This window comes from Tympanuchus pallidicinctus, unplaced genomic scaffold (assembly GCF_026119805.1).
Source record: "Tympanuchus pallidicinctus isolate F22 unplaced genomic scaffold, pur_lepc_1.0 scaffold16, whole genome shotgun sequence".
NCBI lineage: Eukaryota > Metazoa > Chordata > Aves > Galliformes > Phasianidae > Tympanuchus > Tympanuchus pallidicinctus.
The window spans coordinates 18,677,811-18,692,542 of record NW_026294679.1 but is presented as its reverse complement, the minus strand read 5'-3'; the positions used below and the strand labels follow the sequence as shown (position 1 = coordinate 18,692,542).

The 14,732-nt window shown below is 37.1% G+C and overlaps 1 protein-coding gene across 1 annotated transcript in view; it reads right to left on the bottom strand.

Annotated features, from left to right (window-relative positions):
* TM9SF3 (transmembrane 9 superfamily member 3) overlaps positions 1-14,732 on the bottom strand; it is a 44,898-nt gene that overhangs the window by 21,787 nt on the left and 8,379 nt on the right. Inside the window, exons 2-7 of the mRNA XM_052678260.1 lie at positions 14,130-14,325; positions 7,532-7,654; positions 5,738-5,898; positions 3,642-3,719; positions 1,757-1,888; positions 1,095-1,261 (exon numbers count right to left, since the gene is read on the bottom strand). Coding sequence (XP_052534220.1) covers positions 1,095-1,261; positions 1,757-1,888; positions 3,642-3,719; positions 5,738-5,898; positions 7,532-7,654; positions 14,130-14,325 — 857 coding nt within the window. The remainder of the gene's footprint in view (positions 1-1,094; positions 1,262-1,756; positions 1,889-3,641; positions 3,720-5,737; positions 5,899-7,531; positions 7,655-14,129; positions 14,326-14,732) is intronic.

Sequence of the window (14,732 nt, the reverse complement as noted above, 5' to 3'; positions counted from 1 at the left end):
ATACTTTAAATTACTGTTCTGTTGCATTTTACAATTGCTGTTACCAAATTATAGCTTCACTACAGTGCACAAGCATTCTGAAATTGCTTCAATTCCTCTCTTAAAAGTGCCAACAGGTTGTGTAATTACAAATGTGTACAAGCGTATGCAGAAATACAGACAAGGAGGCACAAAGGGCATCATATGAAAAATTAAAATATGCCAAGGTACTGACCACGTAGTAGGTTTTTAAACATGCCATTTAAAAGCAGTGAACTTCAGTAACAAGAGTTCTCTCTAGTGGCGTATCAGGAGTACTACAGCTTTTTAAAAGCAATGGTGACAAGTAAGGGAAAACAAAACACAAAGAAATACAGTTTTCTTCATTATTCAAAACAGTCACTACAGAAAACTGAAGAATACAATCCAGAACAGCAAAAGAAATCAAGCACATTGAAAAGCACAGAAGAGAACTGGGTGAACCAAAATTGGTATCTTAAATTGGAACTGGAGTACTGTTTAAGAAAGTTCTCCCCAGGCAGGACCAAATACCACCTACTACTGTAGGTTCTGCATGTAACACCTGCTGAGTGGCATCTGTCATCTGTTTGAAAAAAATGTAAGAGATTCAATTCCCAAACCTGAGACTTGTGCATTAGATTGACTTAATGCACTGTCAGCAGAAAACAAGATTATTCACAACACAGTAAACTCATAATTTAATCTTCACAGGACAGAGGGCAACAAAAAGTGTAATACAGAAATACACTGTCACTGCAGATAAAAGCAGGAGTGAGACACGCATCTTCAAACACTTCTTTCCCAAACAATCTATCAGCAATACCACAGAAGAACAAACTAGTTTCAAAATATACCAATATATCATGTAAAAAAGCAAGAATTCATGAAGTTAAAGATGATCAAATCACACAGTCAGATTATTCAAAAACTTTCACTAGAATTCAAGACTCCCCCAAAATACTACTACTGATTATTTCCTATAGACTCTGGAACACTTTTTTTTTTGTTCCCAAGCTAGTCAGAACTATCACTTTTTTGATTATTTTGCTCACTTAAGCATTTATATGTGAAAGACATGGAACAATTACACTTACTCTGTGTATAAATCTTCTATCATTGCAACAACAATGACTATAAGAGACACAGCAAAAATCTGACACCCAGAGCCAATAAGTGATGAGAATATGAGAGGGTGACTGGATGGTCTAAAAACATCTCCATGGACCTGCTTCCATCCATACTCATCACCTAGATCTCTGTCCTAGGAACGACAACAAAAAAAAATTAGATCTGTTCATCATAATTAAACATTACCATAATTAGACAAACACACAAGCTAGGCACAAATTCAAGATTTAATTTAGTAAAACAATTGCAAGCGTATTACTTTTCCACTAGATCTGATGCATTGAAGAGAGAAATGAAATAAAATACAACTTGAATGTAGGATGCAGTAAGATCTGTTAGATTTTCTTCCTGCCTCTAAAATCCTCTGAAGTGAAGCACATGCATGTATGTACTCAAAGTAGATCTCATTTAATCTAAATGGGGATACAAACACTAACACAACAACAACAACACAGAATTCTGGGTTGCAACCTAGAAGCATGTTGTAAAGAAAACCAGTAACACTTTCAAAACACCCACGGGGAGTTTTCTGACAACTGAAGAAAGCCATCCAATTGCAGCTAACTCAATGAATGCACAAAGAAATTGTTAAGCCTGAAATAAAATTGACTGCTAATGCAAGTCTTACCATATCGTCCATTTCTTCCTCCTTGCTGTATCTGGCATAATCTTTTCGCAAAGTTCTCATTAGTATCATAGACACTAGGCCAACCAGAAAGATCACCATCATGAAGGAATTGAAAATTGAAAACCAGTGAATCTACAAAAAGAAAACATACCCTGAAGATTTAGAATCATAAATGTATTTGAAATCTGTTTCAATACAGGTATTGATTGGTAAGACAGTACTAACTAAGCAACAATAAGCCCACATTGTATGCAACACTACATTTGCAGAAAGTCCCACTAAACCTGACCTCTGAAACACTACACAAAGCTTTTTAACAGCTGACTGCTGTAACCAAGGTATCACAAATTACTTAAGCACCAGCAAAGTCTGAACAACTCTATGCATGCTCCCCTGGGCAGAGTAAAGGCACAATGTACTCCTGCCTTACTAAGGAGGTTTACATTGGTGAAAGATACGTCCACAGGTCACAAAAAAATCAGTGGAATAAACAATTGCACTGCACAGGACTAAAACATGCTGAGCATTATTCTGCCTATAACAAGCACACTTTGTTTTCTTACTTAGCTCAAACAGAATGCAAATCTTCTGACTTCAGAAAGAAGCATTGCCCAGTATACTACCCTAAAGGAAACTGCAATGGCAGCTTAAACAATCACAACTGGCATCACCCTTTTGCTTTCCATTTACTTCAGTCAAGAAATGTATATGTAAACAGATGCAGTTATCCAACTGACAAGCAGTGGAGCTGCATGGTGGTTTTGTCTCTAGGCTGAGACTGCTTCTGAACATGTGAATGTATTTACCTGAACCACCCTGGTATTTGCAGCTCACTTCAAACTGTCACACAGACGTTTGCTGAAGCACTTAAGAAGACTGAAGCCATCCTATTTAAGTAACAGAACTGTCACTTAAAACCTGCAGTCCTAGAGATGCCTGATTGCCCCCAAACATTTTACAATTCATACTGCAGTACCAGTAGGCTTCAGCCTGCATTGTTATAGCAGACTAACAAGAACTAAATTTCACAAGACCTAGTAGAGAGAAATGTTTCTTTAACAACTGCTGATTGAGAGGAAAACCTCACAGACCTAGATCTATAGGCCACATCAAAGACACAAGGAACAACAAACACTGGAAATAACTTGACAACTTTTTAGTTTTGGTTTTTTTTTTTAAATAGTCTTCCACTGGCTAGTAGCTTTATGCCAGATCATCTGGATTCTATGCAGAAAGCTTCTATACTGCTTACTCTACTGCAATTTAAATGCCAGAAAGTTATTTCAATTAAGTTAATTTTCTAATCAGCAAAAAGTTTACCACACAAAAATACTGAATTTAAGAAATCCAACACAATTAAGCTCTTTGCTGGCTATCAGATGGCCAGCGTTTCAAAGGGTTATATTCAAACTACTTGCAGAAAATTATATTTAGAGACAGTCCCAACATCATTAAGTGGATGAGTGGATTTGACTGAGCTCTTGTTTGTTTCTTAAAAAAAAAAAACCAACAAAACAGTAAGTACAGTTTCTAACATTTGCATGCTGCCTTTTGGTCAGACGTTCAGAACAGCACGGTGATGGGCAGTATCAGGAAGCTGAACAATACAACATGTGATGGCACCCCTGCTTCAATGAAAAGGATAACTTATGAACCTAAAACTAGAATTCAATTTTAAAACAGTAATACAGGTAAGACACTGGGGGAACAAATGCAACAAACAGAGGTAAGTTTAATACCGGTTGCTTCAGAACGGCTCCCCGCTACATTTTCCCTATAGAAGAACAGTAATGGGGGCAGCCATAAGAATTTCCATTACATCTTCTGAACTAACACACACATTTCAGAGGAATATTTTGTAAGGTTGTCTTAGTACAGTACATACTCTGTGCTGAAAGAAAGACGGGTCAAGGTACTTGTCAAATCGGTCTTCAAATTTTACATCTGACTTCTTCCACTTCACCTAAAGAGAAAAGTTTACAACTGAGAAGCTTATTATAATGCATTCAGCTATAACCACAAAGAAACCAAGCCACATTTTTTAAATTACATACTTCAGAGATTTCCTTCAATACAGGTTCATGTAAAAGCAAAACCAGAGTTCTTAAAGCTGCACTCTACTGTCCAGGCACAGAACAAACATCAGCCACCTGGCCTTACAGACATAACCTTCCCTGGGCATGTTCAGGAACAAGAAAGAATCAGCCTTCAAGACAGAAGTTACATTTTTTAAAACTGCAAGCTAAAAAGCTGCCACTTAGAATTTTGCAAAACAACATGGTCTTAATATAAACATTTCATCCATCAATGATCAACTCTAACCAGATGGGAAAGTATACGGTTATCACCATACACTCACAGGATAATAGCAAATATTTCTGGTACTAATTAGTAGTAATTACTCTATAAGCGCCACAGAGGACTGCTTTGGATCTAGAAGTTTCAGCTGCACTGATGAATTTGCTAACGTGGTAGAACAAGACTATTTTCATCAGAATTTTTGAATGTAATTCTTGAAATTAAATACAAATTTACACTAAGAATTTTTCAAAAGCAGGCTGAGATTAGGAAACTTCAGTAATTTTAGTGATGGTGAAACAAACGTAACCTGCTTTTGTATTTAAAGATACATGACGAGGACCTTCCCTTTCCAGAAGATCTGTCCTGCTATTACAGAAGGGAACTTATTAACACAGATTGAATAACCCAATACTCACCACAGCCATACTCAAACTGCAAGACCTCAGTATCACCCTCACTCTCAGGTACAATACTAAGTGTTGTTTAGTTCAAAATACAGAGTGGATCAAGATTAATAGCTCAAAATATTAATGTTAGCACTGTTTTAAACAAGTGCATTTCTCATTAGAGAGACTGCCACCAAGAAGCATTGCTTACAACAAGTTAGATTAAATCCACCCCATACAATTTGTGAACTAAACACTGCACATGCCTGACCAAAAATTGCCCAGTGGTGCCAAAAGAGATGTAAAGTTAAGTCTTAAGCTCTGTACACCAGACGTATTTAAAAGGAACATGTAATTTCACTCTAATTACTGACAGCTACTCAGTGCTGTGCTGTCCACTTCAAAATCAACAGAACATACGAATCTCACAATGCTGGTTATATTTGAAACTATAAATTTTGCAGTAGAAACAATTTGAGAAAGCACAGATAAATACAATTACCTGCACTTCAAACTCTATAATTTGTTCAACATAAGACAAACATAACAGTGGCAAGAATGTACCGTGACAAAAGATCTTATGCTGACACCTACTGCTAACACACAGCAGAAAACTAATGCATTAAGAATTGGTTTCTGCATATGAATTTAGAAAACATGAGATAATTGACTTAAATGTCTAATGGATCAAATCAACAAGGAATGAAAATCTAATAATCTCATTCAATGGGAAAGATCAGAAAATATTCTTTACTTGTTACCTTTTATCATAGCAATTCAAGAGAAAAGCAGAAAGCTTCAGAGAAAACCTTGTGAGGCTATATAAACAAGAAATTTCTACTGTAATTGGAAAAATAAAAAAGCATTAATAGTAATTGCCTACAAAATACAAACATTCAAAGAGGGTTTTGATCTTAGTTTAGAATCCAGCTCAAATCTGTGACATGCAAGTCACTGCTCCAAGCACTAAGGAAATACATAGCTGCCTGGGGATCCTCAAAGTTCTAGCCTCCATGTCTTTGGGGACAACACCTTCCTTTCCTACCAAAACATTTTTCTGCAGATTACACAAGCTCTGGTATGTTTAAAGTATTTCAAAAATCATTATTTTCATTTTCCATTTACTGCCATTAAACCTATCAAGGTTTTTCAGAAGTGAATAAAAATAATGGAATTAGATATCTTCCTCTAATGTAGTTTTACACTGATACATAAGTACACAAGTAACTAACTACCTTTGAGCTCTTTTATCATGTGAACTTTCTTCTTACACATGCATCATCAGAGTACTTACAGAATACGACATCTGGATTTTTGTATTTGGTACCAGTTTCACCTTTCCTTCACTGGTTAGATTGACATCCACAATCCTATTTGCATTGTAACCAATTTCAAGTTTTTTATAAGTCCAAAGGTAATAATCTTCCCCATTTTCATCTGCTTCTCCAACAATGCCTGCACAGGAAACAAGTGTAAGCATCTATCACAGTTTGTTTTCCAAATATTATACAATTATGTTCAAAAATACAGATTTCTAAAGTTTTGGCAGATAAAAAGCAATATTGCTAAAGCAAAGAGAACACAGCAGACCCTATGTTTTGCTTTTCAAATGCAGTACCTGGACTATACCTTCAATCACAGTTATCTACAAGAACTGTTTGGCAACGGCTTTTTAACACCACAGCACACAGCTACAAATCCCGCGTGAGAAACGTGAAGTAACAATTCCTCTAACGTTATGTGTACTTCTGGCAAGAACTACCTGAATATGGATTTAAAATGTATAAACACAACTTAGCCTTGGACCTCTGTATCTTCCCATCACCTTGTTCAGTCTTCCCCTCCACTCATTTCTCTTTCTTTACAAAACTCTGCTTTCACTGTGCTCTCGTTAGCTGAACCTTCAGCACACACTTTTTGCTCTCAAGATCTCTCTCTCAAGGATCTATAAAGGCGAGGACAGTGAGAGAGTAAGCAGGTGAAGGATATGAAAAACAGTCTCACAAAGAAGCAGGTGTGTGAAGGAATGGCACTTACGTGCTTTAAGTTTTAAGGAGTATTTTTCCTGCTGTAATTGTACTTAGGCTCATCAGTTAGAATTGCCTTGCATATGCCACACAGGCAAAACAAGCCCCAGTTCATGCCTACGCCATACAGCCTAACACCTGGGTACCACCTGTTCCCATGGTATTAGCAGAATAACAGAATGCCAACCTCCACTCCACGTAAAAGACATTGTGATCAACCAGTATCTGAAGGAGTGAACTCATACACAGCTCCATACTTTGGGAGATGGTAGAAAACAGCCATTTCTAGCCACTCCACTGGAGGACAGCAACACAGGCAGAAACAAAAAACTGAATCATTGTATCTGAATGCACTTAGGAAGAGCTGGTTGCTCCTTTCAGGTCAGAAAATAAAGTGCAAGTCTTCAAAAGCCCTCAAACAGCTGTTTGAAGTCATTATATTTAGTTACAAACAGTTAATGAAAGGTATTTTTTACCTGGACTTCAGTAAAGTAGAATATGGATATTCTGAGGATTTCCCAATTTTTTTCCCAAATTTTAATGATCGTGCATATGTCACACTGACTTTCACATTAGTAAGTCCTAACAGGGTGGAAAACCATGAAAAACCTAAACCACTACTTTTACTTTGGTTGACTGCCATCACTGTAAAATGCCAGGAGAAACATGCAGAGTACTTCTTTACTAGGAATGTGACTGAGATACAAGGGAGGGACAAAATCGGAGAGTTTAGAAGACACAGACATCATCTCCAACCCAAATACCATTTACTTTAATATCTGAAAGATGAATTTAACCCTGGTAACTTAGTACTATCAAAGAGATGCCTGAGAAACAATGCTGTTTTTCACTGTTCATGTAATTCATTAGCATTGGTCCTCCAACTGTTCTTTCAAAGCAGTAATCCTTTCACTTACTTGTATTAGTTAGTTACATAAATTCTACAAGCTTGTGAAATTCTTCTAGGAAGGTTAGCCATTGATGACTCCAGGAAAGCCACTAGCACAGTGGGCTGCAATCCTGTAGTTGTAACCTTGTTGTTAATGCAGTGCATTACTCACCCCATATTGGCAAGTCATCAATATACATCTGGTACCAATAGTGATTTTTGATAGCATACACAAAGGCTTCTCTTCTTCCTTTGTCCAAGTCAATCTCACAGTAAGTAGTCTGCATTACATCATCTGCAAAAAAAAATGAAAGCACTATTAACGATTTATTACAGAACTGGCTCAAAACGAACACGGCCAAGCAGATGGAGGAATGGGCACTGCTGGAGTCTTTGGCTACAATGAAGTAGGTAACAGAGAAGGACATTTAAAACAGAACTGTTAAAGCAATTACACAACTGTGCATGTAATTCCACTCTTCCAAATAAAGAAGCTTCGCATTGACTGAACAAGGAATGGTTTCAAAGAATCCTTATGCTATTTTATTAGCACAAGATCAAAATCCTTTTGTTGACAGCAGCATTATTTGGACAGATACTGAGAACGCTTTTACTTTAACAAGAGATATTAAATTATTAGCAAATAAACAAAACTGCACATGTTATTAACTCTTCTCTTTAGTATTTTCAGGCTCATTGATTGTCCCTGTTGGCACCAGGAACAATCATCATTATAAAGTATTGTAAAGTTCTGAGCAATTTCCAAGAAGAAACAGAGGCAAAGAAAAAAAGGCAGAAAACAGAAGTAGGAAAAGGCAAAGAATGCACGAGAGTCCGTGTTTGGAAATAAAATAAATACATTCTTTGAAGCCAGAAAATTATTTTTCAGCATCTACAATTCACAAGTAATGCTGTTAACAACCATGCGTTCATGCCTCCATTTCCACTTCAAGTGAAAGGCAGTAAAAGGGCTCACATGTAGAAGAACTCATGCAGCAATAGATTTAGAGACAAAAAAAAAAAAAAAAGATAGCTGCTTCTGTGAGAATTTTTTCACTCTCCAGAAGTAGAAAATAAACAGAATGTAAACAGATTCCTGCTACCCCTTTTGTTATCACTGAGAAGAGCAACCCATTCCTAGTAGATACTCAAAGTAAAGCTTTACTGTGTACTGAAATTCAGCCTGGTTGAACTTTTCCACATGCTACTGAAACACAAAGCTTAAAAAGAAAATTGAATTACCTGCACAGAAGGAGCAGTGACAAGCAGAGTATTTCCAATACATAACATAGTTTCTCTGATGACAACAATTTGTGAAAACAGAAGTACAGGCAGTATCTCTCATCAAGCAAAATTGATGTAGAGCCCAGAGAAGCAAGGCAGCAACAAACCAACCAACAGCAGTCCTGCATAGTTGGAGTAATTTCCTATAGCCCAGGACAAAACAGTGTCCTGGCTGTTTATCCTGTATGCTATTCTGGATGCTACTTCTCTTCCTATTTCTTATGGAAACATTACTTTTTCCATTTTTGTTCCTTGATCTAATGAGTGCATTCCAAGCCTCATAAGCACAATGACAAAAATTACTTTCCAGATTGACATATTAGGCAACAAATATTTTGCTGCTTTGAAGTCACTTAGCCAGGAACAAAGAGAAGAATAATACCATTCTGGTCAGCATTCTGACTGTTCTGACTAAGCATTCATGAGCAACATCCCCAAGATCTATACTGGTACATTTTGGAGAGGTAAGTCATTAAAACTGCACCACAATTTAAACAGACTCACAAATCCAGGTTTCAGCTTCCATTTATGCCTCTGCTGGATCCTATACTTTCTGGACAACAACAACAAGTCCTCTTTTGGCATTTTTTTTCCACTTTAACTGATTGAGTCCAATTGACATCAATTAAAAAAAAAAAGGCAGCAAATGCCTACCTTCCGGACTCGTTGCTACATAGGGGATTCATTCCTTCCAAAACACCGGGCACTTTATTATCACTCTTGGGCAGTCCCACACTACACACCAGTAATAACCCATTTCTGATGTTAAATTTAATCACACGGGATTCTTCAACACAGAGGTCAAATGAAAATACCCTATGAACTAACATAAGGGTGAAAGTACTTCAAAAAGGTAAACCAGTGGAGTCTGTTAGACGAAGCACTGCGTAGCACCACAGCACAGAAACCTGCTCTAGAGGAAGTGCTAAGGGGCCAATTCTTTTTCAGCAGGTCTCTCTTGCCTGCATGGTTGATCATACGGCTACACAAATGGCACTGGTACCAGCACCACTGAAGAACAACACAAGGACAGGGGTGAGTGTTACTACTGAACTAAAACATAAGCTACACATAAATTCTTTGTTTATATATCTTCCCCATTTTAGCCTGAATATGACAGCCTTTGTTTGTGGCTGTTAATTAAAATTAATGTAGTATTGGACTATAATCTAATGTCAAGTTCCTCCATGGGCTATCAGACCCCAGGAACTGGCTTTTTGTGCTAACTCAAGTGGTGTCACTCTGCATTTAATCCTCTGGGAGATAAATACTTTCTTCTGCTGCTGAAAAAAGACTTTGAAGTATCACATGAAGGGAAGGGACTGCACTGATGCTGACAGCAGCATACTACCAAAAAGTTGTCCTCCATTTTTAGAGATTTTCCTTCCAGTTTGCAGAATACCAAGAAGACCTCGCAATGACACAACCATCAGCTACGGATCAACCATGTCACAAATTAATCCAGTGCACTTACACAAAGCCAGTACAATTATTAGAAAGAGCCTTAGTTTATTCTTACAACATATAAGTGTGTGATTTTAATAGCATACTTTCACTTTCAACCATACTATGGTGAACAGTTCCCCCTGCCTCCTGCCAAAACAATTCTTCCAGGAAGAAAAGGCAAGGGGAACCAAGATAAGTGCTCAAGCCATTAAAAAAAACAGTCCTGCTTAAAAAGAGAATACTGAAGATATAACTTAGTTACAGAACAGGATTAGATTGCTAAGCTTAAGTCTGCTGTATGAAATGATTAAATGAAAGTAGCTTGGATCAGCATTCAGCAGCTGGGGCAGCTGAAGACTACATCAGCTTTACCAGGTCCAAAGCTTTGCCCTCCTAAGATACTTTTTATCCCAGTCATGGTTACAAGAGGAATGTAAACTTAGTGATAGCTACTATGTAGTCACAGATATCAGTGTCTATAAAATAACATCTGCTAAAATATGCCTGCTATACAAAACAGCTTTACTAATATCAGTAACACAGTAACAAAGTTTTAAAGATAAGGAAGCAAGACCCAGGAGGGGCCCATATGTCACATTTCAGATTTTCTATAACGTCTGATCAATTAGGTTTCATTCAGACGTGTAAATAGTACAAAATCTGGTATCTGACCATCTCCCAGTACTACACTGAACATCACCCTGAACAGCCAGCATAGAGATGGTACAGAAGAGCAGTCCTGGGCAAGGAGTTCTCATTCAGAAGTGCACTTATTCAACACCAATTCTAAATAAGAGCAAAATTGAAATGTTTTTAAAAAATCCTTTCTTCTTTACACTCACCTTTGCTAATTGTTACTGTGTTAACAACACCACCAAAAATTAATTTTCTAATTGAAGTTGCTATGATGGCAATGTTCAGTATGTTTAATAATTCACTAGGTCTCTGATGTAATGTATAGAGGATGACAATTCAACTGCTTAAGTCCTAATAACTCCAATGAATTTATGCTTGTTACTATGAAAGCTGAAAAAAAAAAAATAAACACAAATTACAGAGAATAAAACAGAGTTGACTCCCATTCAGGTTTCTTTAATGAATCTGACACTAAAAGCATGACACCACCTCCTAATGAAGAAGCTGCTGGATGCTGAGGACACAAACTGTAGAAGTGCACAGGGACAGCTCCTCTGCTTGTGCTCACATGCGTAGGCATCAAACAGTCATCACATACCATCTACCTTATAGACAACATCTGACCTGTAGCCACTTTGTTTAGGAGTTAAATTCACTACAAGTCCCATACAGATTAACAATGAACAAAGAGCAGAAATGGGTTGCTAAATAAATGTAAAAAAAATAATAATAATAATAATTAATATAGGACATAGTAGAATTCTCCATGTGTGCCACTACCTTATCAATCACACTTAAAGAAGACTAAAACATCCACTTAATTCTAAAAATAATTAAAAAAAAAAAGAACAACCAACCAATCTAAACAACTACAACTCTCTACTCTACTATGCTCATTCACTTCCTGTTCTGAATGACATTATGGGCAGTCTTCACAAAAACATGCCCCAATGGAGCATCTAGATACTAGTATGGGCCAGCAATACAATTAGAGATGTAAAAGGCACATGAAGAAATATTCTGGGCAGAAGATAAGCACCATAAGCCCTGGAGAAACTGCCCTCAATTTTTCACCTTAAAGAATACTTGAAAAATATCTAGAGCTTTTTGTGTAAAACATCAGCTCAAGTTTTGGATCAGAATTGTCAAAGGAAAATAAAACCTAAGGAAAACCTGTTGTTAAGATCCATGAAAGGCAACAGACATATAAAACTGGCAGGGTCATCACCAAAATCAAACCAATCACAAGGTACAAAAACCAATGCACTTTCCCTCTTCTGAATTCTTGTTAGTCTGCAATAAACCCATCTTCATTGCAAAAGACCTCTCCTAAGCAAAGAGGAATGGTACCAATTTCTGCATTGAGGAGGTGGAAGTTCAGAGTCACTTAAGCTCTACTTACCTTTGTATAAGAAAACAGGCATTATGTATCTTATTTCTAAGAGTTGTATGAGTACCTCTGAAACAAACACATTAATTTCTCCATTATCAAAGCATTTTACAGAAGCATTTGAGACTGTATTCACAGTAGAAAGGCAGAAAAACACCCTAGAAGGATGAACATGAAACTACAGGCCATAAAGAGCAGCAGAAGATGAATCAAAACTTCACTCTACTTCATCTGTTCTCCCAAGTAGAACCAGCTTCACAAACTTAACCCAGACTAGGGCACATACTTCTGGGACAGCAGAGGCTCTAGGCTTTTTCCACTTCTGCAGAAGAAACTTTTCCAAGCATTTCAATCAGCTGCTGAAGTTAAGCCAGTTCATCTCCTTTCCTTGACATCACATCAACACTTCCTCTATAAAAGTAGACTAAGTTACTGCCTCCAGGTCCACAAGGAAAACACAGGTCTGAGAAGTGCTGAGCAGTGAGGATCAGCACAATCTGCTGCAGTACTCCTAGACTGCACTAGCAAGAAGTTGATAATGACAGGGGAATAAATTAACCACGGCTAATTTTCAGAAAACAAGCTGGGGGAGGGGGGAATAAAATCATGAAATAAACCTTATTTTGTTTTACAAGAAGGATGGAGAAAGAGTTCCATTGGTAACAGTATTTATGCCTTTTCAATCTGGTGCATCATCTAGAGCATATGCTTGTCCCTGGAATAACACAATCTCTTTGCAGAGATGCAACAAAGAGAGTAAAAATTAAACATAACAGGCTGTAAAAATAAATACTTATTGTGTTCAGACAACAGAAGCTTGGCTTAATCTTCACAATCACGTTGAATTGCTGCCAGTTGCCCTCTGTGTTTTTAGCAGTTTGTTTCTGAACCTTTTCTACACAGTTTGGCAGGAAAGCTACTTCCCTCACACTGATCAAAATTTTCAGCAGGCTGTAAGTTCTGCAAAGAAACAGTACGGCTGTTTTCTGGTGTTTATACAGGCACACCTCATTTCTTCAATGAAAGATTCAACTCCAAACTCCTTTAATGCTGAGATGCAACCACTTATGTGATATACAACTTTCTGAAGAATGTATGGTTTTAACAAAATCATAATTATTTATTCAATTTACCCAATTTATAAGAGAAGTATAATAATGAGGTTTTCAATTTTGGATAAAACTCTGTAGACTACAGAAAACAAGTCCCCTCTGAAGGCAAATGGTCAGACAAGAGACACTATACTTAAGTTCTTTACCCAGTAAGAACCAGCAATGCAATAATAACACTACATATATGTAACAATACAAACATTAATTTCCAAGTTGGATTAAACACAAATGTTAAATTTGATATAAACAAAAGAAATCTGTTATATGAAGCTCTGCAACTACTAATTACACAGCACATGGAAGGTCATTGGGTACCAAAGAACACAGTTCAAAGAAATTCTGTGGTAGAAGACTCAGTCCCTAACACCAATAAATGTATCTGCAAAAAGAAGCTACAGCCACCGTATTTCAATAGAAGTAAATTCATCAAAGGTATTTTAAAGGTAGACAGCAAACAGACAGATACAGTAACTAATCTAGTGTTAGAGTAGAACTCAGGAGATGCTGAGCACCTGCTTCTCCTTTTCAATCACAAAGATATTCTAGTATTCAACACCACAGAAAAAAAATTCAGAATTGATAACTACAGAATAATCACAGTAACTATATTCTTAATCATTCATATGCAGAAACCTCATTTTTATTCTATAAAACATAATCACTTCTCTCAGAAAATTTATCTTCTATGAGCACCTTCTTTAAGGGTCATACAGATGGAAACTTTGTAAACTGAACACTCAGCAGTAGCAGGCAACCTTGCAGGGCTTCTGAAACAAGGTGAAAGACAGCCAGCTGCTGGCAGCAGCAAACTTTCAACTCTTTTAACTTCAAAATCTAGTTCTATGGGTTTGTGTGTTTTTGTTTGCTTGTTTTTAAGCGACTGTGTGCTTTCACGTGCTTACCTTTGAATTTGATGTCAAGACCACTAAATTCCAATTCTACTCCTTGAAGTGCTTCTCCTAGGGTTTCGTGGTAATGGCTGATGCTTTTTTTTGATCCCACGCAGAAAGGAAGAGAGAAATATTTGTATGTTTCTTGGCGATTGTGATAAGGTCCTACTGTATTCATCCATAAAACAACTTCCTCTTTATCTTGGTACTGGAAGATAAAGTTTATTGAGTTAGATGAGAATCCCAGCAGAATAAAAGCATTCTAGAATCTTTCCCATTCATACAGCTAGTAAGGCAGGGTAGCTCAGTCACAATAAACAGTTACTTTTAAAGACAACCTGCTGTTAACTTTTGGATGTCAGTAGATACAGAACAGGATTTTTCAGCCTGCTTTCCAATGAAATAAAGGATTTAGCCGAGAGCCTACCATTAAGTATCAAAAGAGGGGGATGCGTCACACAAATTTGAAAGAGAAAACAGAAGATATAAAGAGAAGAACTGAGGAAAAGCAGAAACTGCAAATTAACTTCTTACAGGTTTTGGGGAAACCTGCACCAGTTGAAAGCAAAACTCCATGCACCTCCACTCAGAGAAAGAAAGTATCAAAATTTGTTA